At 50.9% G+C, this 24,108-nt stretch overlaps 9 protein-coding genes across 9 annotated transcripts; 3 read left to right on the forward strand and 6 right to left on the reverse strand.

Annotated features, from left to right (window-relative positions):
- Positions 1–343: 343 nt before the first annotated feature.
- Positions 344–1,527, reverse strand: N7484_002834 (Zn(II)2Cys6 transcription factor domain-containing protein; the record flags this gene model as incomplete). The annotated part of the gene is made up of 3 exons (XM_057113254.1): positions 344–1,118; positions 1,175–1,272; positions 1,342–1,527. The coding sequence occupies 3 exons, from the start codon at positions 1,525–1,527 to the stop codon at positions 344–346; spliced, it is 1,059 nt and encodes a 352-aa protein (XP_056973394.1).
- A 1,719-nt stretch (positions 1,528–3,246) lies between these two features.
- Positions 3,247–4,968, reverse strand: N7484_002835 (D-arabinono-1,4-lactone oxidase; the record flags this gene model as incomplete). The annotated part of the gene is made up of 1 exon (XM_057113255.1): positions 3,247–4,968. The coding sequence occupies one exon, from the start codon at positions 4,966–4,968 to the stop codon at positions 3,247–3,249; it is 1,722 nt and encodes a 573-aa protein (XP_056973395.1).
- A 726-nt stretch (positions 4,969–5,694) lies between these two features.
- Positions 5,695–6,942, reverse strand: N7484_002836 (putative gelsolin repeat protein; the record flags this gene model as incomplete). Its single annotated transcript, XM_057113256.1, has 1 exon — positions 5,695–6,942. One exon carries the CDS (start codon positions 6,940–6,942, stop codon positions 5,695–5,697), a length of 1,248 nt encoding a protein of 415 aa, XP_056973396.1.
- A 116-nt stretch (positions 6,943–7,058) lies between these two features.
- On the reverse strand, positions 7,059–10,617 carry N7484_002837 (uncharacterized protein; the record flags this gene model as incomplete). The annotated part of the gene is made up of 2 exons (XM_057113257.1): positions 7,059–10,330; positions 10,455–10,617. 2 exons carry the CDS (start codon positions 10,615–10,617, stop codon positions 7,059–7,061), a joined length of 3,435 nt encoding a protein of 1,144 aa, XP_056973397.1.
- Positions 10,618–11,407: 790 nt separating this feature from the next.
- N7484_002838 (uncharacterized protein) lies at positions 11,408–12,228 on the reverse strand (the record flags this gene model as incomplete). The annotated part of the gene is made up of 5 exons (XM_057113258.1): positions 11,408–11,692; positions 11,742–11,887; positions 11,933–11,949; positions 12,003–12,113; positions 12,170–12,228. 5 exons carry the CDS (start codon positions 12,226–12,228, stop codon positions 11,408–11,410), a joined length of 618 nt encoding a protein of 205 aa, XP_056973398.1.
- A 734-nt stretch (positions 12,229–12,962) lies between these two features.
- On the forward strand, positions 12,963–14,387 carry N7484_002839 (Acyl-CoA N-acyltransferase; the record flags this gene model as incomplete). The annotated part of the gene is made up of 1 exon (XM_057113259.1): positions 12,963–14,387. The coding sequence occupies one exon, from the start codon at positions 12,963–12,965 to the stop codon at positions 14,385–14,387; it is 1,425 nt and encodes a 474-aa protein (XP_056973399.1).
- A 1,185-nt stretch (positions 14,388–15,572) lies between these two features.
- Positions 15,573–18,067, forward strand: drs1 (putative ATP-dependent RNA helicase DRS1; the record flags this gene model as incomplete). The annotated part of the gene is made up of 2 exons (XM_057113260.1): positions 15,573–17,297; positions 17,369–18,067. The coding sequence occupies 2 exons, from the start codon at positions 15,573–15,575 to the stop codon at positions 18,065–18,067; spliced, it is 2,424 nt and encodes an 807-aa protein (XP_056973400.1).
- A 757-nt stretch (positions 18,068–18,824) lies between these two features.
- On the forward strand, positions 18,825–21,449 carry N7484_002841 (putative C6 transcription factor; the record flags this gene model as incomplete). Its single annotated transcript, XM_057113261.1, has 7 exons — positions 18,825–18,923; positions 18,992–19,062; positions 19,161–19,554; positions 19,609–19,690; positions 19,741–20,214; positions 20,265–20,577; positions 20,627–21,449. The coding sequence occupies 7 exons, from the start codon at positions 18,825–18,827 to the stop codon at positions 21,447–21,449; spliced, it is 2,256 nt and encodes a 751-aa protein (XP_056973401.1).
- A 709-nt stretch (positions 21,450–22,158) lies between these two features.
- Positions 22,159–23,913, reverse strand: N7484_002842 (uncharacterized protein; the record flags this gene model as incomplete). Its single annotated transcript, XM_057113262.1, has 3 exons — positions 22,159–23,210; positions 23,311–23,733; positions 23,826–23,913. The coding sequence occupies 3 exons, from the start codon at positions 23,911–23,913 to the stop codon at positions 22,159–22,161; spliced, it is 1,563 nt and encodes a 520-aa protein (XP_056973402.1).
- Positions 23,914–24,108: the final 195 nt, after the last annotated feature.

The following is a 24,108-nucleotide window of genomic DNA, read 5'->3' on the forward strand; positions in this document are numbered from 1 at the left end:
ACAATTTGCGGGCTTACTCAAGTGCTGATGCATGTCGTTGATAAATATTGGCAAAGGGGGTATGAAAAGTGTTCTCTCAAGACTCGTCTCCAAGCTTCACTTGCACAGTGATGAGCGAATGGAGTGTAAGAAACGATCAAGAGAAAAGAGAAGAGAAGAGAAGAGAATGAGAATGAGAATGAGAAAAGAGAAAACGAGGCAGATAGAAAGTATAGATAAAAATAGAAAGGAAATTCGAATGTGATCACGCTGCCCAGCAGCCCAGCCCAAGCATTAGATAGGAGGAAAAGAAAAATCGAAAAGACAGAGAGTAAATAAAGACCCCTCAACATACTCGCTCGATCTATGTTGACGGAAAAGACCAACCAGGCGTGAAACCCGGGAAATAAGGCGAATCCTGCGCATGGAACGGGAAATCATTCAACAGATCCCCCGGAAGCCCCATCTGGTGCTGCATGGGCCTCATAATCCCCGTATGCATCCTAGCTGCCGGTTTCACATCAGCCTGCGCATCAGCACAGCCATCAAGGTAATATGTATACCCCTGCTCATGACGATTCCCATGCGGAAGCGAAGAAGACCCAGTGGCAATATCAACATGAGGCGAGATCTCACTCGGTCCCAGATCTAAAGAGCCCATGCCTGATGAACGTGGGAGACCCATTAGATTCTGGTACGCAGCGTCTGGGAAGCTGTTATAGCCTCCACCACTTTGCGGCATGGATTGCATATCCCAGCCCCAACTGGGTGCGTTGCGGGTCATTGAGGGTGTGGGGGTGGGATTTGTGCAGAGGGATGGGCGGGATCTTCTTGTTGGGGATGGTTCCGGGGGTGTAGCTGGTTCTGGGGAGGGTTCTGCTGTAGCGCTGCATTCTGTTGATGTTGAGAGGAGACGGAGGTAACGGAGATCTTCTGAGTCCTCGTCTGGCTCGTCGGCATTTTCTTCGGCTTGTTTGATTAGACCTAGGCGGTCGAGGATGGCGTGAGTCAGAGGATGGCCGTCCGGTGCTTCTTCGAGGGGATCGCCTGGGAAACCCTCATTTGTGATGCAGAATTTGTATAGTTTCTGGAGAGCTTTGACGACCAATGAGTGGTGGGATTCGAGCATCTCGACGAACCTAGATGTGAAATGATCAGTTGGTTTTCTGGTATACTTGGCTTGAATCATCCTTACCCTCGAGAGTACACCTTGGTCTGAGTAGCTTTTCGCTCCCGGAATAGACATGGGTGATTGTATACGGAGCAGCGATTGCAAGGCTGTTTCCCATCGCACTGCAGACTCCGTTTAGTGCTCTATTCCACTTTCACTCCTGGGACAGCTTGAATGGGAAGCATACACACCTTCGTCTTCTTAACACGACACCGATCACACGCTTTCAGAACATGCTTCCGCTTCACCCGGAAAACTCGTTGATCCCGCTTCTCATCTCCTCGTGAGCGATGTTCTAGTTCGGATAATGAAGCGACGGCAAAGTCGTCAATGCTATGTGGGAAGCCTTTAGGGCGTAACTTCGGTTGCCACGACATCTCGCCGATTCGCAGGTCAGATGGAGGAACGAAGCAGGAGATGGATAGAGATATAGAAGTCAGAGCCCAGGATGTAGATCAGGAAACTATAGCCGGGTGAAAGATATTGCAAAAAAGCAAAAAAAGAAAATCCAATCGAGCAGGTGGGGTGGATGATATGGACTTCAGCCGCCTGCATAGACCTTAATGTCATGCAAGAAAACCGGGGCCAAACACTCCCCGCATGCCCCGCGGTGAAGGTGACGTGGAGCGGTCAGAAAGTCAACTATTTCGAGGCTTCAAGGATTCGACCCGTACCCGTTACCATACCGAGGTTTCCAATGTTACGGGTATTTACCCACACGGTCCGAGCCGCGAAGTTCCACTTCTGCATGATTTTGGGCAGCAGAGAGTAACGGCGTCGTTGATACACGATCACGATCGACACGTGTGGGCAATACCAACAGGTCACACCATTTACAGAGAGCAGGTCAATGCGTGTACATATCAGGTGATATCCTGGTAGTCCATGCACCGAAACGTGGTACGGCGTGATATGCCCTTGATCATGGGTGATCCCGGAGGTTGTTATCTGGTCTGCAGGGGCCACATTACCTGTGGTGACCTGTGGCTTACACAAGGAGAACAAGGCTGACGAGAACTTGGAACACTCTTGGGCCGATGGGGCACTGCTGGTGAAGATGCCGGTCTATATGTGTTGCCTGTTACATGGTCCTTCATCCTTCAATCCCCCTCCCCCTTTTTCCTCCAAGCTTGGACTCCTTGTTTCTCTCCCCATCCTGCGAAAGTTGGTGACTGGGCAACACAAACGCGACGAGGTGTACGATCAGATCCCGCGCTGACATTGGAGGGCAGAGGCTGTGGCCCTAATCAGAACGGATTCTGAGATTGATGGTGGAAATTGCAATCCCTTTCGAATAATTCCCTCCCTTGGCATAGGGCAAACGGTGTGACGGTGAACTGAATGCCATTCTGTTAAATGCACATGCAATACATTCTGAACCCCGACAGGGATCTGATTTGGTGTGGCCAACATATTGATCTAGGATCTGAGCCCTGAGCCTTGAGCCCCCTCTCTTTGATTCAGGATTCACCAGAAAAAAAGAAAACAAAAGGGAAAGTTGAGCCCGGTTACTTTGCGAAACTACCCGATTATTGATTCGGCCAAAGCTGTCTCCGTCCTCCGCTCCTTATGTCCGTGACGGACGCCCTATTGTCCCATGGAAGTGGTAGTGATCAACTGTGGGTAGCTGTGGATCTATCTGCACGTCTACAACTAGTGCGGGAGGTTTCAATGGATTTCAATCCTACAGGCCACGAGGCACCCAACCAAAAATGAGAAAATTTTGATTAATGAAACCCCCATATCTGCATCTATCTAACCAGATCTATACAATGCATTTCCGTTGGGGAGGGGCACAGCCCGAATGGCGCCCCGGTCAAATGGTGTCTTTTCCGTTTCTACCCCTTTCGTCGCCCGAAATCTGTCAGATTGGAGCTAGCGGGGACCCCTACTGTTGGTAAAAGGTGATTCACCATGCATAGCTCATCACCCCAATTACCTCGGGAAAATGCGAGTCAGATCAGCAGGACAATGTAGTTTCTTTCGGTTCTTTTCTGCGCCCAGGTACAGCGGACCGTCCATCCACCAAAACAGAAGACACTGTCAGCTTGCTGAGGGGTGTTTGCCCATTGGAGCCTAACGCTCTTCCCTTCTCATCATTCTCCGAGTTTCACATTGGGGAAAATGATACTAGCTTCTCCCTTTGCAAGCAAATCAAAACTCTCCTCGCTCGTCGGCGAAGTAGACGCCGGCTGGTCAGGCGGGAAGTCGTATACTTTTCCCTCCGTTTCTGACTTGTTCTGATCCTGCCATCGGCGATCCCCTATCCATTCAATCCCGTCCCCCGCACCACGGGTGCCAACCGGGCGACTCTCACCCTCACCCTCGAGGAGAGACAACTCGCTTCGGGCAGCAGTCTCCCCCCAGGTAGAGAGAGGCAGGTTACGACGGTGCCACTCGCCTAAGAACATTCCTTCGGGGTCAACCTCCTGCCGTACCTTCATCCACTCGTCCATATCCTGCCCGTATAACCCGTGCAGCTCCGTGGACCCGAGGACCGCGAAGTTCTTAGCCCAGTGAGGTTTGGCATCCATGTCCCGCATGAGCCATTCAAAGGCCTCGTAGTAGCGTCTTCGGCACGGCGGATCCCGAAGATAAGGCCGATAGAGCGTCGCGTTCAAGTAGAGCGTCGGACCATCGCGACATGTCGGGTCCAGGTAGGGACGAGGGCGAGGGTTCTTGGAAGAATCCGAGACGCGCACCTCGATCGGACAATGCACATAGAGTCCCTTACTAGAGAATGGGATGCCGGCTGTCTTGCTGTCGCCGTGCAGCCAGGCAGAGAGACGGATGATCGCTTCAGGCCCCTTTTCTAATGGGAGTGCCCACTCGTTAACAAATTGCGAGTACAGACAGTTCATCAGCAGACCGGTTCGCGCCGGATCAACTGATTCCGTGACCGTGCTGCCTGGTCGGAAACCGTACTGCATACCGAAGATGAACCATTCCACCCACGGCAGAATGCGGGGGAAATACTCGGACAGAGCTAACAGGTTGTGGTAGACGTGGTACCCGAACCACTCGCCGTAGAAGTTTTTGGGTGGTGCGCGCAGTGGGAGATCGGTCGGATCGGCTCGCCACACGATTGCGCCCTTCTCGTAAGGCATCCACCAGACACGAATAAACTCATGAGACGTCCATAGTCCGGTCGTCCACTCGCTGATCACTTGCGATAACGAGTATCGCTCCTGGCGCCAGGCGATGTTGAACGCCGGCCGCGCCTTGAAGGTCACCTCCACGACGATTCCGAGCGCACCCAGGGAAACAAGGGCAGCGCGGAAGAGGGATTCGTTGTTAGTGGCGCTGCAACGCACTAACTGGCCATTGGGTAGAACCAAACTCAGCGCTTCAATGCATTCCGAAAGAAGGCCGTGGCGCAAAGAACTTCCATGTGTGCCTGTGGCAATCACTCCCGCGATGGACTGACTGTCAATGCTTCCCAGGTTCTCCATCGATAACCCTTGTTCTTCCAGCTTAGGACCGAGGTCGTGCAATCGGATACCAGCCTCAACGGTGACCATCCGGGTTTCGGGGTCGATGTGTAAAATGCGATTGAAATCATCGAGGTTGACGAGCCAGGACGAGGTGCAGGTGAGATCGGAGGGAGAATGACCGCTGCCGACGGTCACTATGCGGCGGCGACATCGACGGGCGAGGGTGACCATCTGCTGAATTTCCGGGATGGTCTGTGGGCGGATATAAAGCTCCGGGCGAGAGAAGAACGTCTTGGCCCAGGTGTAGTGGAGGTGATCGGTAGACGCGCGGAATGGAACCGCGTTGTCGAGCCTCGACAGCTCACGAATGATAGAAGGGTCCATGATATAAGCGATATGAGATGATCACCGCATACTGTAGGGCACTATCACATTGTCTGTGCAAGGGAATTTCGGGAGTTGGTGGGGGAAGAAAAGGGAGAAAACGGCGCTAGGAAAAATATAACTGATGGCGACATGGATATCGGCCCACTTTACTTTGATATCTCCGTTCCCCCACTTCGCCTTTTCTGTGATTTTTTAGGTTCATTTCGACGTTTCACGGTGCTCGGCGATTACTACCCTGTGCATCACGCCTTTCAAGATCAATTCCTCCTGTCATCTAATTAATTATCATTTATCATTTACATGCAACCTTGCAATCTCGCGATAAGCCACGGCTCGGAACGCGGATCAATGTCTCCACCCAGGCAGACATCCACTGCACCGCTAGACACACCAATGACAAGGTATTTGAGGCTGAAAATTAAATCCGAGTAGGCATATATTTGATATTTCGTTGTAAGGAAAAAGTGTTTTTTACATGATTTTGGCATATACCGATGAAATGCTCGCAAATGTGACACATACAACCCAGATGCTCCCGATGCTCCTCTAGGGACACAGTAATGGTAAAGACTCCAGCCACCCATAAATGCTCTCTTTACAGGGCCGAAATATGCACAGAGAAAACGAATAACGAAACAAAAATATGTGGAAAAAGACACAGATAGTGGAAGAGAATAAAAAAAAGAAATGCAAGTAGATAGGCAGTACAGACACAGAACGTTCTTATTCAGCCGGAGAGCGAATGGCTTCGATCGCCACATCAAGAGGGAACACGCAAGGAGCGTGGAGAGAAGCCACGTCCCATTTTCGGAAGGCACTCTGGCATCGGTCTGGGATACCGCCAAGAGCAACGAAACTCTTCGGAATAAATGGTCGATCCTGGAGCGAGGCGGCGAGAATACCGTACTCGTGTGCGAACACCACAGCAGATGCGAAGTCAGCGGACTTTTGTGATGCTTGTTCGCCGACAATAACGTAGATCTCGAAGAAGGTATCCAGGACGTAGACATCTTTATCTGTCAAGTCTCTGTAACAGAAGGGTTCGATCTCCTGGACGGTATCGTTGGGCCGGACAGTCGGGGATCCAGAGCCAGGACGGCGCATCCAGAAACGGGGTGGTTGGCCCAGCTCGTGGTCGATCCGGAGAAGGCGGGTCCGGTAATGATCAAACTTGGGCTTCAATTTCCAGTAGTCGGAAGTCAGAAGCGCGTTTGCTTCATTGGAGCCTGCGAAGTCATCAAAGAAGTTCTCGGGCTCTTCACCCTCAGACACTTCTTCAAATTCACCGGTCAGCCCGAGATCCATGCTGATCAGTCGGGCGGCACCGGTTTCCTCGGGCCCGCTGCCCTTACCCTTCCATAGATAAAGCTTGCCGAAGGGCGCCGAAATCACGAATGGGAAACCAGAGCACAGGTTGCGGAGTGAATAGTCGACTTCATCAAAGGCCATCTGCCCCAGATGCTTGCGTCCACAAAGCATGTACAGGGAAGAGGAAGTAGAGCGGGAGCTAGATCCACGGCGAGTGATGATGATCCCACCAAGGGCCTGGATGAACCGCAGGCGCTCTTTACCCTGACGAATCACTTGCAACTTGCAGCTATGCTCGCGAGAGACTTTACGGGCAAACAATTGTGCGTCGTCCAGAGCTGCTTCTGACACGTCGTCACCACACCAAAGGTAGACTTCGGCATGGTTGTTACCATCTACCTCAAACAAATGTACGCACACATACATGCTCCCCTCGTACAGGACGTACTCTTGATTGACAGGCAGCTCCTGCTTCTTTCCATCGCCTGTCATTTCCCAGATCTGACGTTTCACAGTGCGGATCTTGGTGTCATCAAGTTTGCCCGCCAGCACCAACTGAGGATCAATATCCATTCGGTCACGCGGGTTGGGGAAAGTTTTGAAGAAACCACCGATCACATCTCGGGCATCCGCGGCCTGGGCAACCAGAGACGGCGCTGACATCTTGCGTGAAAGTCTATTGCGAGGATCAATGGGCCGTGCGAGCGAAACGTCGGGTCTTTTGCGTGGCACTGGTGGCGAAGCACTGCTCTTGCTCTGTGGTGAAGAGTCTGCGACTGTCACTCCTGGGGGTTTTTTGGGGAAGGCGTTGAGGGCAATTCTTTCTGGAATTCTCGGGAGCTCATTCTGAGGGGTGAGGGTGATGATGAGATGAATCGTGCTTGGCCCCACTGAAATCGCGACGACGAGGGACTGGATGGTGATGGGGAAGGCGAAGGAGATGAAGGCTTTGGCGGGACAGGGGGTCTACTTGATGGGCTAAGGTCTCTCGATGATTCAGACTCTCGAGGGGCGTGCTCGATCGGGCTAAGGACGGTAGATTCTCGGGGAGACGTGGGCGAAAAGCTTCTCAGTCGTTGCAGTCCACCGTTGAGAACATCCTGGAAGGTTGTCTTTACTCCCGGAAATTGCTTGATGTAGGGGCTCCCTATTTGTGCGGTTTCAGTATCGACAACCACATTTTCTGCTGACGTATTGTCCGAGATGGCTTCCGGAGAAACTGCAGGCTCGGGAATAGTCTGAGATGTTTCGACTTCAGGAGATGAGATGGCACCAACCTCCTTGATATCTTCCGCAGGTGAGACAGCGGGAGCAGAAGCCTCCTTAGGCGCCCGTCGCTTAGGGCCCCTTGCACGACCCTTTGTCGCGTGGGTAAGAGGCGCAGAGGGCAAAGCAGCAGAGGCATTCATGGAGGCTGGCACAGACAGCTCCTTCTTAGTGGCCTCTGGACTTGGCGGGCCCCGAGAGAGAAGACCTGCTAATGCTGGGTTGATTCGGCCTGCAAGTTTTCCTTTAGCGGCCGAAACTTGTGTGGTAGTGGACATGCTTGCGGTTTCAGAGCCCACTGGCGACGGCAAGCTACGGACTGAGCGGGTCTCCTCGTTCGAGAGCTCTTTTCCGGTCTCCACCACATCCTTGGGGTCCATGTCCAGGCTTGGGCTATTCTTGGGTTCCATTTCTGCAAAATCCTGCTCGCGAGCGACCGGGGAAGCTGCCTCCTCCAAAGTCAGAGGAGATAAAGGTGCTTCTTGCGCCCGGAAAGATCGTGCAGGGCTAAGCTCCGGAGCGGGCGTGGGACTCTGAATCTCGGGGTTTGATATCCGGTCATTAGTCGTCTTTGTCATGAGGTTTCGTTTCGCAAGAGCCTCCGGGATAGGCTCGGCTGGCTTCGCCGGTGCATCTTCTTCCCCCACAGTATTCCGTCGAATTGAGCCTCCCCCAGCCTTCATTGCCTCTTTCGTAATCACCAGACTTTGCCTGAATTCATCGACTCGTGGGGTCTTCTTAGGGCCACCGGTAGCATTCAGCGCAGATTTACCGCGAAGAATGTTATCCTTGAGTTCATCTGGAGCCACATAGTTGCGAGTTTCCGTTTTCTTGAGTTTTCCGAATATGTTTTTGAATTCCGGCTCTGCTTGCTTCTCCTTGTCTTGGGCAACATCCCGCTTGCGCAGGTTGGCGCGGAAGTCAACCACTGGAGACTGAGGCTTGGGCTTCGGCGAGAGTGGTTCTCGGTTAGGAAGTGAGAAATTCGGCTTGGTGCTCAGCGCAGGGGGTTTACGAATGGACTCAGGCTTTGGACTGTTTTTCAGCTCCTCCACTGGCGGCTTCTCTGGGGAGTCTTCTGGTTCAGTATCTAGTACATTTGAAGATTTGGGTTCTTCTTTTTCTTCTTTTTCTTCTTCCGTAACCTCGGGCTCTTCCATAACCTCGGCTTTGGGAGGTTCTGGTTCTGGAATGGACTGGGCAGGCTGTGGTTCAGATTTCAAGACCGATGATGGGGAGTCTGGCACTGTCGCCTTTTTGGTGAAAGTTGGACTGCTGAGCACTGACGGAGTTCCCGAAAGACTAGGTTTCTTGAAATGGCCCCCTGGCGGGGGTGTTCGCATCAAGCCCACAGGTGTTACTTCTTTGAATGTACTCGCTCGACCCATGTCCACACTACCTCTAGATTGTCGTGCTTGTTGCCACGAGGGCTGTGGTGGAGGCGGCTTTGATTGTCGAGAATCGGGGCGGTTAAGCGCACTTTCCAGCCAGGTCGATTTGGTCGGGCTCCAGCGCCTGGGGTCCATAGTTCTTGATGTAAAAGGGCTCGAAGGACCATCGCCACCGAAACTATCTGCAGTCACAGAGCTGGTTGACCTAGCATGGCCATACAGAGCGGGTCTACTGGGGCTGCCTTCAGAGCGCATGGTTTCGTGGTTGCCCGAGAAGGAAGGAGTGGTCGGTCTGTCAGTCGTTTCGAATGGTTGCACGGAGGCTTCGGTATGGCTCGAGCTAGGCCGCTCTGTAGGCACCGGCCCTGTCTCTCGATTGATCCGAGAAGCTGTTGTAGGGGTCATGTCACTGAAACTGCCCGTGAGGCTAGGAGCCGCAACACTGTTTCGATTGCTAATAATAGAGTTGCTTCGGCTCAGGCCCTGGGGCAGCTGCGCGCTCCATCGTTTTGAGACACTGTCAGATCGCCTCATCATGGCACTCTGTACAAACCCACCGAGACCTTTGGTGGGCGATGTCGAACGAGCTCGCTCTGGTAACATTCGCCGCTGAGTGGGAGACGGTGGCAGGGCTGGTTCGTCTGCGAGAGTCTCGGTTTGTGCAGAAGGATCCAACTTTGGAGTCTCTGTAATGGCCACTGGCGAACCTAGCCCAGTGTTTGGTGAAACTGACGAGACACTCGAATAACGATTGCTCATGTTGCTCTCGCCAACGGTCGACGCCGTCTGTGGCCGGGATGGTGACTTTTCCTCTACCCTCTCCACCTTCTCTGGTTCGACTGTTGACTCCTGGTTCATGCCTGGCAGCTGACGGCTTGGCCCCAAGTCCGCCTGGCTCTCCGACCGTTCTTCCGACTTGAGAAATGCCGGTGACCCCAGCCCTCGATCCGCTGTTTGCCGAAACCATGACGGATCTTTCGATGAGAGGGATGGGGCGATAGAAGCACGTGACATTCGGTTCTCATTAGACGCCATGGATGCATTCCTTAGGTGGCTGGATCGAGTCGGCGATGATGAGCCGGGCGATCGGTTCGCAAAGTCACGCGAGGAAGGGCGTTGCTGCCATGACAGTGTCCCCGCCCGACTCCGCGACAGGGCAGGCACCGTTCGTGGAGATTCAGGTTCCGTCTCTTGAACCGACCCCCGTCGGGAATGTGTGGTGTAAAGAGGCTCTGATTCTTGACTCAATTTTCCTCCACTGAGCGGCTCGGGGTCTGGTGTCTGGACCGTCGGTTCGAGATGTTCCGGAGGATCGATGGCAGACTGGCCAATGGATGAAACGCTCAGTCTTGCGGGATTCAGGGTAGGAGAACCGGCAATCGATCGTGCTCGCTCTGGTTTCATCGCGTCAGCATCTCATGAGAAAGGTGGGTCATCACGCCAAAATAGCGCGGGGTTCTGGCTACGCCCGCAAGCATGACGAGGCCAACGGCTCAAGGGAGGGGCGTGAGAATGTACCAGCTCGACGGGCCTGTCTTTCCTTCCGGCCTTGCAAGATCTCATCCTCCAGTCGTTTGGTGCGCTCATCGTCTTCTTTATCACGGCGTTCACCGAGTTCCCGAATGCGCAACAGGAAATCGTTCACGTCTTCTGGACCATCGGGACTCTTGGTGGTCGTCATGGTCCCCGTTGCGCGTCTCCGCCGAACGGGAATCTCTCCTACTAAAATTGAGGGAGAGTAGGGAAAGGGGGAATTGAATAAGGAGGAGGAGAGAGTGGAAGAGGAAGAAGGGCTGAGGTGTGACTCCGCTCTGCTTAAATTAAATGGGGATGCGCGCGATCCATCGCAAGTCATTGGCTCGTCCGATCTTCACTGCCCATCCCTTGGCTCGAGAACAAATTCTCATAGAGTCCAGAGTCTTTGAGCACTAATTTAAGAGACAGCTACTATCTTCACTAGATGGCTCTCTATATGTCTAGAATATTTGGGAGTTCAGGTTTGTTTGTTTACTAGGGTTTCCAAGGTTGTGGAGCGGATCCCAAGTTCGCGCCCCGCTGGTTGTTCTTCGATTTTAGTCTGGAATCAATTGCCGCAATGACGAAATGACGAAATTTTCTTGCCAGGGGGACGCTAGTTTACTATCATTGCGGTACCTTGCATCTATTTTGGCTCTCTAATGCATATTTTGCACCTATGCAGTCTATGCTTTCAATATTGAAATGTTTTCCAAGGCTTAGGTCGGAGAATTTGTCGCATTGGAGGAACATATATTTCGGGCATATGCGGTTGGCCGTTGGGCAGGACCGCTAGAAGATGTTGAAAATTAAGTTAAACCACATGCATTAGATTGAGAATACAACTTGAATTCCAATGTTTAACGCTACACCGCATAGAACTCTCTAGCTACAGGCTCAAACATCCGACTAGGCCAATAATGCTGGTAGATATTCCCGACACAAGTTCTAGATCACTAATAAAGGAACAATCGGTCTTGTGCATCATGTACCACCCAATCCAATCCCTCATTCAAGTTCTTTCCCGTCATAGCACTGCATGGGAGAATCGTCCAAGTATGGGTTTTGATTAAATCCAGCCCAAGACGCTGTCCACGGAGATTCATGAGCCTGGAATCATAGGAAACAGGAGACTTCGGGAATATGAGAAGATAACGTACCTGTCGAACCTCTTCTTCACTCATACAGTGTTCCACATCTGTCTTGTTCAAAAACACCAACAGGCTGGCGCCCATCAATCGCTGTCAGAGGTTAGCTCGGGCTCCCGAGAATCCTGAGTGGGGACCGAACCTCTTCCAGCAACAGCCCAGCTAGCTCTTCACGACAATCCTCCATCCGGGGACGATCAGTTGCATCTACAACCCAGACTAACGTGTCTGTTTTTTCAAAATAATTCTTCCAATAGGACCGCAGCGTTTTTTGTCCTCCCACATCCCCTGCTTCACGTTAGTCCTGCAGGTGCCACCGGGAGAGCGACTCACAGATGTTCAATTTGTATCTTGCTTCAGTCAGTAAAATTCCTTGTTCAACGTGCTGATCGATTTCACGTACCCCATGAAATCAATAGTCTTAATAATGAACCCTAGTGTTGGGCTAACCGTTGTGACGTCCTCTCCCATGATTCTTTTCACAATAGTGGTCTTGCCTGCATTGTCAAGTCCTCTATGTTTCAGTGTTAGTCCCCCTCCTAAGGGAAAATAGGAGATCAAGATAAATACAGCATGAGAACCCGCATTTCTTTGTCCTTTAGACGAGCTTTGCGTAAGATCGACAGCATGGTGAGTTTTCTGATGTTTAGAAGGCGGGTAAATTGAAGTTGCGGAGGTGTGGAATCTGTGGGTGGCTTCCGCTCCCGCTCTACGGAGTCCACGTCGATAGAATAACATCCTCACGTAAAGGTATATTTAATAGCACCATGTATTCCACAGGACATTTTGGTATGATAATAACCTACAGAGCTTAGTATAAGTGATATCTACTACGTTGCATTGGGCGTGAGCTGAGTGATTCGTAGGTTACGCGGGGAGGCTACGCTTAACGTTGAAGACTTCATTGCTCAACTTCAACCTTTGCTTTCTTTCTTCTCTCACCATACCATCTTCTCACATATTCCTCTCACACTCTCATTCCAGAATACTCAAAACCGTCGCTATCGAAAACCGTTTTTCCAAAGTGATTTGGCCATTAATTGCGTTATTCCGGCGAGAAAGAAAATCTACAACAAGAACGGATCGAATCTACGACAAACTCAGGCAAGGATACGTCAAAGTAAGACCACCCTAACCACCCGAACCACCCTAGAGTCTCGCCTACAGCTTCACTCTGATTAGCTCTAGACTCTGTATATACTAATATCTGATGCTCGACAGGTCGATCCTCGAGTCGACAGGTCCATATCTCGCAATCTGAGCTTCCTTTCTCGACATTCAGTGTGTTTCACGTCCGAAAACCTTGTAACGCCCAAGCCAGTACTGATAATGACTCCAAGACCAAACAGCATTCCAAAGCAAAATGTCTCATCCATCCTTTCCAACTCACGGGGCTCAAAACCCCGTCCGGATTTCCTACCGAGACCTCTTGGAAGCCATAATATTCAATCTTCAGACTGCCCATCCGCGAGGTTTTTCACCCCCGAACGAGCGCGATTATCTACATCATATCACGCAGACAAGCTTTTATCAGAAGTTTCCTTGGGTCGACTGCACAGATAACTATGTTGCCATGCGGGACCACACAGGTGGTTCAATGGGCGATCTTTTCAGTATTTGCTCTGATCCGGAGCCACCCATCGATGATCAAAGATTGTACTATCGGATACCCGATTCTTATACACCTCCAGTGTTCAGGTTTGAAGAGCATTCGTTGGTCGACACTCTGTACAAGATGGCCAAAGCACACCAGCGAACAAAGTGCCGCCCGGACGATATGGTTTCATCATACCCTGAACTCATCGATATCGACATAGTTCCAGACGACAAGATGGCCAAAGCACACCACCGAACAAAGTCCCTCCCGAATGATATGGTTTCATACCCTGAACTCATCGATATCCACATAGTTCCGGACGACAAGATCGCCATTGCTGAAGATCTATCGCGTCTCACCGTGAATGATCCAATGGACATAAAGAAGCTGAAAGCCAAGAGTCTGGATGAGCCAGAAGCAGAATTTTTAACCGTACAAGCAGGCCTAGATTATCTGCATGCCATCAGAAACGGCCCAACCAACAAGATTGGGACTGATGGGTACAATCGTATTACCAAGTTTCGCACTGCCGAGGGTGTCGAGCAGCCGGAGACAGGCTCTATCGATCCGCCCTGCTTTATTCCCTACAATGAGCTTGCGGACCTTAGAACGCAGCCACAAGGAAGTCCCGGATACTTGAGCCAGTGGGAACAATACAACAGATCCCCTGAGACCCGTCCTGTCGTTATATGCGGCAACATCGAGCTTCTCAACCCTTCACATCACCGCAACCTAAAGTTTGACCCCGAAGAAAAATTGCCATTCCCTGCAACCGTTCGCAACCCAATGGGATGCTACCAGTTTGTTTTCCATCCAAATTGGGAATTTCAAACTCCCGAGGTGATCGAGGGACAAGACAAGGAATGGCTATTCCACCGCTGGCTGTCACGCCTTCCGGAAACAGCCCAGCCGCAGGACATTTTCCATCATGCGTTCTTCGACGGAACGGCCAGTGCCGATGGTGGCTGTGGGTTCATGATCCAGGGGATTCATCACATCGAAACGCCACGAGACATGTCTGATAATGAGACTCGCCGTCACTGGCACGAAACTGCAGCTGGGTATGCTGCCGATATTATTATTTTGAAAAAGCTCTGGTCTATCCAGAGAGATTCCAAAAGGTACGACAAGATTATGGATGAGTTTGTCAAGGCCTACGACATAATTGTGGAGGAGTTCGCCCAGGACTAGTGGATCTGCAGAGGGACTGAAGGGTTTCCGGGAGGAGCTGGGTTGGAATAAGAGCCCTTCAATCTGAACCCATGGGGCCAAACAACCCTTGAAAAAAGAGAAAATCGTGAACAAAACAGAACGAACCGGTCAGATTGAAAACATCAAAAAAGAAAAAAAAAGGCGAAAAGGTAAATCACATCCGGAGGAAATACAGAGTAGAATCGTTATCCTTAACCTGGTGGCAATCAGATAGTGGTATCTAATTTATTTTATTTTCTTATTTTTATCTACAAAATGCCGTCTTCTTTCGATGGAAATTCGCTCAAACTTCCAAGATCTGGTTAGACGCGCTACGAAAGCATGTTTCAGATGAAAAGAGAGAATTTATGATCTAGGATATCGCTCACCAATCTACTCTTGCTCCTTCGATGAAGGCCACAAAACTGTGAGACTACCTGTGGGCTCAACTTCGAAGCACTTATTACAACCTTGCTAGTATGGAAACATCTACAAAGTAGAATCGAAATTACTTTCCAAACTCTTTTTTTTTTTAAGTATTTAGTTGCTTGAAATCAGACAATTAGATAGATGGACTCACCCTGAGAATATCCATATATGGCACAGCTACCTAGGAAAGCAGAGAACAATCCATCAAAAGGTACTCTTTGATTTCCCTCTCTACCTCATTGCCCAGCTCTGTTATTTGATAAGTTAGTAAACGAATGTTGAGAGAAGAAACTAATAATAATGGATATGAGTACTTGTACATAGTTCCAATCCATCCATAGCAACTAAGTATCATTGAAACTTCGAGGGCTGTGTATGTATAATAGATTAATGGGCTTCCACTTTTATTTTAATCGAGCTCTAGGGGACAGATGAGGACCGTTGTAAGAAGTCCAGTGCTGCAGTGCATGCATGATGAAAATTCCAAAGACGTAGATCTAATAGCAACTACATGAATAGAACGACAGTACGGAGTACATGTTACGTGATCCTCTCACCGCCCACTTTTTTTTCTGCAGCGAACCAATTTTTTTCTCCGCTCACCGCCTGTTGATTTCTTCTCGAGAGATTGCGGGTTGAGCATCTGGGGATTCAATCGTTTCATTCATTTTATTTATTGAAAAATACCCCTTTGAGGCAAGTGATACTTCCGAGTATCTACCCGAGTGACTACGTTCCTCGCCAACTGCCTCCACCATGGCTCCCGCCAAAGACGACGACTTCGTCTTTACGCTGTCCGACGAGGAGGATGTCCCCCGTTTCGACGACGATGAGGAGGAGGGAGACGACATGAACAGCACGGCCGATGTGAGCGACAACAAGAAGCGCAAGCGCGAGGCTGAGGCGTCAAAGGGAAAGAACAAGAAGCTGAAGCAGCAGAACAAGGACAAGAAGAAGGGCAAGGGCAAGGCTGCACCTGTTGAGGAGGACGAAGAAGAGGAGGAGGAAGAGGAGGAGGAGGAGGGCCCCGTTGGTAACGATGACGGTGCCTTGAACCCCGATTTTGAGTTCGACGTTGCCGGTTTGGCGAATCAAGGCGTTACCGAAGGCTTTGACGGATGGGGTCTCGAGGATTCCAAGCAGACTGCTCCTGGTGGAGACAAGAAGGCCGTTGACATTGACGATATTATCTCGCGGAGACAAGCAAAGAAGGATGCTGCTGCTGCGAAGAAGCAGAAGAAGAAGGACGCTGCTGAACCTGAATTTGAAGGCGTGGAAAGCGACAACGAAGATGGTGGTGTGGAAGTCGATTTCGAAGATGATGAATTGATGGCCGCGGACGGCTTCGGTATGGGTGCTGATGGTGAAGAGGAGAGCGAAGCCGAGGGCCCCGAGCCTGGATCTGGTGCCGGAGACGACGACGAGGAAGAGGGAAGCGATAATGACGATGAAGACGACGATGCTGCATCAGACAACGACTCTGTCGCTACCCCGGTCAATCATCCTGACGATGTCTCTGATCGGGAGGAGGATTCCGATGCCGAGAGCGAGGTTGATGACGAGGAGGCAGCGAAGCGCAAAGCGTTCTTCGCCCCCGAAGAGAAGACCGACAACAAAGCTGGAGACAAGAGCACATTCCAAGACTTCAACCTTTCTCGTCCTATTCTCCGAGGTCTCGCCTCTGTTGGTTTCACAGACCCGACTCCCATTCAGCGCAAGGCCATTCCCGTCGCGCTTCTGGGCAAGGATATTGTCGGTAGTGCTGTGACTGGTTCCGGAAAGACTGGTGCCTTCATTGTCCCCATCCTCGAACGTCTACTCTTCCGTCCTCGCAAAACTCCCACCTCCCGTGTCGTTATTCTCATGCCCACTCGTGAGCTGGCGGTGCAATGTTACAATGTCGCCGTCAAGTTGGCTACCTTTACCGACGTCACCTTCTGTCAACTTATCGGTGGTTTCAGTCTTCGTGAACAGGAAAACATCCTCAAGAAGCGCCCCGATGTCATCATCGCCACCCCCGGTCGTTTTATTGATCACATGCGCAACTCCCCCAGCTTTACTGTCGACACCCTTGAGATTCTCGTGCTTGATGAAGCTGATCGTATGCTTGAAGATGGATTCGCTGATGAGTTGAACGAAATTTTGACCACCATCCCCAAGTCTCGCCAAACCATGCTGTTCTCCGCTACTATGACCGAAACCATTGACAAACTCATCCGTGTTGGCATGAACCGTCCTATGCGATTAATGGTGGATGCCAAGAAGCAGACTGTTGTGACTTTGACCCAGGAATTCGTCCGATTACGTCCTGGTCGCGAGGATAAGCGTCTTGGATACCTTTTGCATTTGTGCAAGGAGATCTACACTGGGCGCGTGATTGTATTCTTCCGACAAAAGAAAGAGGCGCATCGGGTGCGCATTATCTTTGCCCTTTTGGGTTTGAAGGCGGCCGAATTGCACGGTAGTCTAAGCCAAGAACAGGTATGTCTTAGATGACATTCTCTTACGTCCCGCGTTTCATCGGACCCTAAGCTAATCATTCCCTACTCTAGCGTATCAAAAGTGTTGAGAACTTCCGAGATGGCAAGGTGGCTTATTTGCTCGCGACCGATGTCGCTTCCCGTGGTCTAGATATTAAGGGTGTGGAGACCGTTATCAACTACGAAGCCCCACAGAGCCACGAAATCTACCTGCATCGTGTCGGTCGTACCGCTCGTGCCGGTCGCACCGGTCGGTCCTGCACGATCGCCGCCGAACCCGACCGTAAGGTTGTCAAGGCCGCCGTGAAGGCTGGTAAGGCCCAGGGTGCCAAGATTGTCAGCCGAGTGGTCGAGATCGCGGTCGCCGATGCGTGGGCTCAGAAGGCGGCGGATCTTGAGAGCGAGATTGAGGAGGTTCTCCAAGAGGAGAAGCTTGAGAAGCAGTTGTCGCAGGCCGAGATGCAAGTGAACAAGGGTGATAACATGATGAAGCACGGCGCGGAAATCATGTCCCGACCCAAGCGTACCTGGTTCGAGTCCGAGCAACAAAAACGGACGGCCAAGCAGGCCGGTGCCGAGGCTTTGAATGGGCCCAATGCTCAATCTAAGAAGGTCAAGCTCAGCAACAAGGATAAGAAGCGATTGGACGATGCTCAGATGCGCCACGATGGCAACATTGGGTGGAAAAAGGGCAAGGCGGACCGAGATGCGCCCCAGGGCAAGGGCAAAGGCAAGCCCCAGGGTAAGCCCAAGGGCAAGGGAAGGAAATAATTCATTGGATACCAGGCGCATGTAAAAAATCAATTGTATAGATTTTCAAAATCGCACAGAGATTACCCCATTTTGATTTGAAATTATGTTTACGATGACGAGGGGTATGCTAGGGTCGGCGCCTTGTTGCGGATTTCAGACGGTGGGTTCCAGTGGGGACACGACCTATACCTCAATAGTACGATCGACCTCGATTTCCGTAGTCTAACACACTAGTTCTTGGGGACAGGTACTCACGCTCCAAATCAAAAGGTTCCAGTAAATTCGATGAAGATTTCTCCGAGTTAAAGCCAGAGTTGCCCGAAAAGTTAGTTCTTAACGCCCTGCATGCAAACCAACGATAATCGGGAAGGTGAACGCCCCCAACGCATGCGGAACCGGTACATCATCACCATCCATTGGCTCATCCAAACTGGACTAAAAGCCTTATTCCGAGCTAAGTCGGGTCTTGGCCTCTCTAAAATATACCGCATATGCCCAATCTATCCACCAGGAGTCAAAAAGAGTTTTCTATACCAAACCCAGCCCAAAACCCCCCGCGATATCGTTCCCAAAGGGTTAAAGCCCCACGCCATTCAAATCTTGGGGCCAAAATTTCGCCGATTCCCCTCCGTACCTCCATTTCGACCTCCCTTTCCTTTTTGACACACATTGGTTATTATCTAGCAAGTCTTATATCTGCAACGGCGTTCTTTCCTTTCCCCTTGTTGAATGCCAATGGAGGTCGCGTGCCGCGAAACCTCGTGAAGGTTGCGTCATGGGGGTCGAGGGCTCATCAAGTCTGAGCGATGTGCCTCTGAAGACAAGTCTTCCGCGAAAGAGCGCCTTCTCATGCGAAGCGTGTCGCAAGCGCAAGGTGGGTGCATTATCTGATGATCGGATAGGTTCCGAAGGATTCTCATAGGCTGATCAATGGAGCTACAGGTCAAGTGTAACGGATCTTCTCCGTCGTGTTCACGATGCGCCGCCCGTGGGGAGGTCTGCGTCTACAGCCTGTGAGTGCCCGCGACCGGTCAAGTTCCGCTTGGCTGATCCCCCGCTTTTTTTCTTGACTTTATTTTCACCTCCTTTTTCTTTTTCTAATATCGTACAGGGCGCCGACCTTGTCTTATACCAAACAGCTTGAAACAAGGGTCACGCAGTTGGAGGAAGCGTTGGCGAAGCTCCGGAGTCAGAATGTCGAGGCGGAAGCGAAGAAGGTGAGCTCGCCAGCTTCGGTGGCCGAGTCGAGCTCCAGCGCTAGCCGCAGGGTTAAGATGGAGCATGATGAGACGGGTGATCTTGCGAGGGAATTCGATGGGCTCAATGTCGAGAATGACGGTCGCATCTCTTTTCATGGCCCGACCAGTCTGTTTCAGCTGCCCAGCGGGGCTGTGAATGAGACGGCGTCGACTTTGCATTTCGCTCAGGAGATAGAAGCTCGCAAGGAGCGATTGATCAATAATGCGTGGCGCGAGCGAGCGTTCGAGCAGATGGCCACGATGCCGGTAGGTTTCTTCTGCTTAGAGGACCTGTGATTTGGCCTAACCGGGCTTGGATAGGAACCATTCCAATACCTCATCGACTCGCATTGGTGCTGGATCCAACCGTTGTTCAACTTTGTCTATCGCCCAGCATTTACCCGTTCGTCTACCCCGCCATGCGACTGTCAACAGTGGCTGACTATCTAGCAGGTGATATGAAACTGAATGGCCCTTACTATTCGGACGTCCTTCTTAACGCGATCCTGTCCCATTCCGTACGATGGTGCAAGGAAGAGCCTCAGATTGGTCCCCTTCTCGACTCTTTTGACGGCGGAGCACAATTTTATCAACGTGCACGATCCGGGCTTTTCGAGACACTCCAAAGTGGCTACGCAGAAATTCCAACCATTCAGACACTCCTCCTTCTCAGTGCCCAGGAATGTGGGCGTGGAAACCGAACACAAGCTTGGTTATACAGTGGAATGGCATTCCGATTGTTAGACGACTTAGGGATCTCCATCGACAGTCGCAAATATCCCGGAACAGCCCAATTATCCGACGAGGATATCGAAATCCGGAATCGACTCTTTTGGAGCTGTTACTTCTGGGACAAGATCGTATCGCTGTATTTCGGTCGGGCTCCAGTGATGCAACATTCTCGTGTCAGCCCGCCACGAATGATATGTGAGTTTCCCGTTCTATAGAAATACCTACTGGAAAACTAATCTTTGAAGTGGACGACACGTCGGAAATTGAAATTTGGACACCTCACGGCGTGACCTTCCCCGATGGAGCGCACTATCCGCCGACACAAGCACATTCCACCTCGTGCTTTATGCGAATGTGCGGACTGGCAGAAATTTTGAATCAGATCCTCGTCCACATCTATGATCCGATGCGGCAAAGCACCGAGGCAGAATTTTTTGAATGTGTCCAAGAGCAGGCTAAAAACCTCGGCGAATGGTGGGACGAACTTCCAGACTACCTGAAGCTGGTGGCCACTGATCTGCCACCGTATTGCCCACCGAGCCATATTATGACACTGAAGTATGTTGCCCTGCTTTTGTCTCTACGATACCATGCTAACCCCGTTTAGTTGCTTATACCACACGATCAACATCCTGCTACACCGTCCAATACTATGTTCCCGCGCCCTGCTTCAGACGCGACAAGAACCATATGACACGAGCCATCTAGTTCAATGCATGGCTTCCGCAACGTCGATTTTGTCTCTATTCGATCTATACCGCCGAACATACGGAGACAGCCACGTCGTCCTCTCTCTCGCCTACAGCATCTACACAGCCGCTTCGATTTTCCTCCTCGAAATTCAGGCCTTGAAGTACGCTGCGCCAGGCACCCTCGACAAGCTCAAGTTCTGCATTTTCGCTCTTGAGCGCGTCAAAGTCACCAACCCAGTCATGGCAACCGCGCTGAGCCTCGTCTACCAAGAACTTCAAAAGTTGCAGATCGACATCCACGCCCCACCGAATCCCGAAAAGCCACACCATCCACCACCCCAACCACGACCCCACTCAACCACCCACAGCCAATCTCCATCCGTCAGCAGTAACCCCTCCCGTCACGTCTCCCCGAGCCACCCACCGCATCAGCACCAGCGCCAACAAAGTCGAGCAATGGGCACACCCAGTACCCCAGCTCCTAACACCACGGCGCCAATCATGTCAAGCTACAATTTCCAGCAACCCGTCTCGGGCTTCGATATCTCGCAGATGGACATGCCGCAAATGCCCTCGACACATCTACTCGGCGGCATGCCGAACGCAGTCATGACCGTTGATGATCCGCGATCATACGAGATCACACCGGAAGTGTTCGAGGCGTTTTCGTATGCGCAGCCTATCACGACGAATATGACTTCTCCTTTTGAAACAAATTGGCATGACCAAAGTCAGTAATTGGGTGATGTGACGTGTGATGAATTGAAAAAAAAATGATTCCCAATTGGTTTAGGTAGCGATTTTTGTCAAAAAGTTAGCGAATTTCTTTTTCTTGTGGATCAGATTGGTGTATATACCTACTCTACTCTATTCCCGCCAAGTTTCTATATGAATATACTTTATTTATCTAGGAAGTCATTCGCGCGAGATTCAAACTGTATATCTGTGTATGCTCAGGTGTTCCGGGTACCAATCCCGGTATTGAATATCTCACTACCTGTGGTTAGTCATACCTGGAGATTTTTTAAGTAAGATCTAGGATGCATTGTATCCATTTCCTACGCATGGGGATGTCACTACTGAGGCTTCTGGAGATGAATGAGTATGAATTTCACGGCTTTTTGGCCGTGAACCGGTTTATTTGGGACACCGAATCTATGAAAATGAACAAACTTCAACAGACACCAGTTCCTCTTTTATGGAACAAACAATGCCAACCAATGGGTATGTAAGTAACGGGACCGATAAGAGAAGGATTAAATACAAGAGTAGGGTAGAAGAAATTATACACCTCACGGACACGCAAGCAGAAACGAAAAAAAGGGTATGCGAGCCACTGGGATACAGCGAATGAAAGCTGGGGGTATATGAAGGAGACACCAGACATAGGAAGTAGACATAAGCAATACATCTATCCCGTTCCAGATGTAATATTGGAGCACCGCAATTACAGAGTAGATTTAGGCTGCTGATCACGAGATTCAACATCCTCAAAAGAGGAAATAGAATGATCTGCATCCCTGACACGCGCATTCCAGCGCATATACCACGGACCATCAAAGAGCTCACCCATCTGCTCCATAGGCACGCCCTTAGTCTCAGGCATCCAGACACCGAGAATAACAAGACCACAGAAACAGATCAGCGCCCAGAACAGGTAAGCGCCCCAGACGTCCAGCGCGAACATGTTAGGCGTAACGCGGACAACGGCGAACTGGAAGAACCAGTGCAAACCCATGGAGGTACCGTAGCAAACGTTCCGGATGCGGGTGGGGAAGATCTCCGAACCGTATAAGTAGGGAATCGTGCAAAGACCGATGGACCAGCCAACAGCGTAGATAAAAACAGAAGCGATGGCGGCGTTCGAAGCATTAGTGTTGTCCGCCGAACCGGGCTGAAGACCCATATAAGCGCCCATATAGATATGAGCCAAAAGTTGGAGGGAGAGGCCGGTAAGTGCGCAGCGACGACGACCAAAGAGATCGATAAGACCCCAAGTAAAAGCCATAGTGAACACCAACTTGACAATTCCATAGGCACCAGACGAAATGAGTGACTCGTTGCTCCCGGTGATACCCGCGTACTGGAAGATGGTCGAGATATAGTAAGTAATACCGTTACCACCGGACCACTGGGCGATGGTCTGCAAGGCCATGAGGAGCCAGAAGCGTTGACGGTAGTTCGGGTTTAGTTGAGATTCCTTGAGGGCTTCCCAATTCGAGATCGAAGCCAGTTCGGCGCGCTGCTTGTTGGTAGCATCGATTTCCTCGAATTCGGCCAGGATGCTCTCGTCGTCTGGTGTTGTGCCGCGGAGGCGGGCGAGGACTTGCTTTGCTTCATCGTGGCGCTGCTTGGAGGCGAGGTATCGGGGTGTCTCGGGGCACCAGAATGAGAGGATGAAGACGATGCCGACAGGGATTAGAGGGATGGCTTGGACTAGTCGGTATTGGGTACGGGTGGCGGCCATGTGGAGATTCGCGCCATAATTAATGAAGAAGCCTAGCGTGGAAAAATGGGGTTAGCAGAGACCCTAGCGATAAGGTGGTGATAAGGTCTTGAGGGTAAGACCAAGAAAACAAGGAAAACGACAAATACTCACCGATTGTAAGAATAGTGAGTAGAGTCACCATTGCCAGGCCTACTGCCAGACCGCGTGTTGCCTTAGGTGCCACTTCCGACAGATACATGGGCGATGTAACTGTGAGAAGACCGGCGCCCAAGCCAGCGAAGATGCGTGAAAACAGCAGCAAGCCATAAATGCCAGAAGAAAAGACTTGAATGAAGGTACCGATACCCCAAACAATAATCGCAAGACGGAATGACAAGATCCGACCTAGCTTGTCGTTCAAGTACAGAGAACTCAAAGCACCGAATGCCGCACCCAGAGTCAAGAACGAAGAAATGTTCGCCTTCCTGTTCGTTAACCCCGTGGAATTGCCCTCCCAGTTCTGCGGGAGTAGATTATAATCCTCCTTAAAGGATGGCAAGGACATGCTAGAACTGAAACCTCCCTCATCGTAACCTAGAATGAAAGATCATTAGTCAAATTCATCCTTTGCGAACCCAAGTCCATTAAGGATAAGTTTGGCCCGCGCCAAAAACCACGCCACATACCTTTCGGCATGCACCCGCATGCAATAACGAGAACAACAAAAGCATAGTAGGGGGCGGTCGTCCATCGGGACCGATCCAGCCATTGCATGGTGGCGTTTATGGAGTGTATGAGTGTATTGCCAGCAAAAAAAGGGATCGGATGTGGAGTGAGATATAAAATCTGGGGAAGATCAAGCTGTACGGAAGGGACGGCAAGGAGTGGGACGTGAAGGAATATTAGGGAGAGTGGATAGAGGAGAGGAAGCGCTCAGTTGTCCATCGGGAACCCGCGTTGGGGTTCGGT

The sequence above is a fragment of the Penicillium longicatenatum genome (genome assembly GCF_028827895.1).
Source record: "Penicillium longicatenatum strain IBT 33135 chromosome Unknown contig_2_segment0_segment0, whole genome shotgun sequence".
NCBI lineage: Eukaryota > Fungi > Ascomycota > Eurotiomycetes > Eurotiales > Aspergillaceae > Penicillium > Penicillium longicatenatum.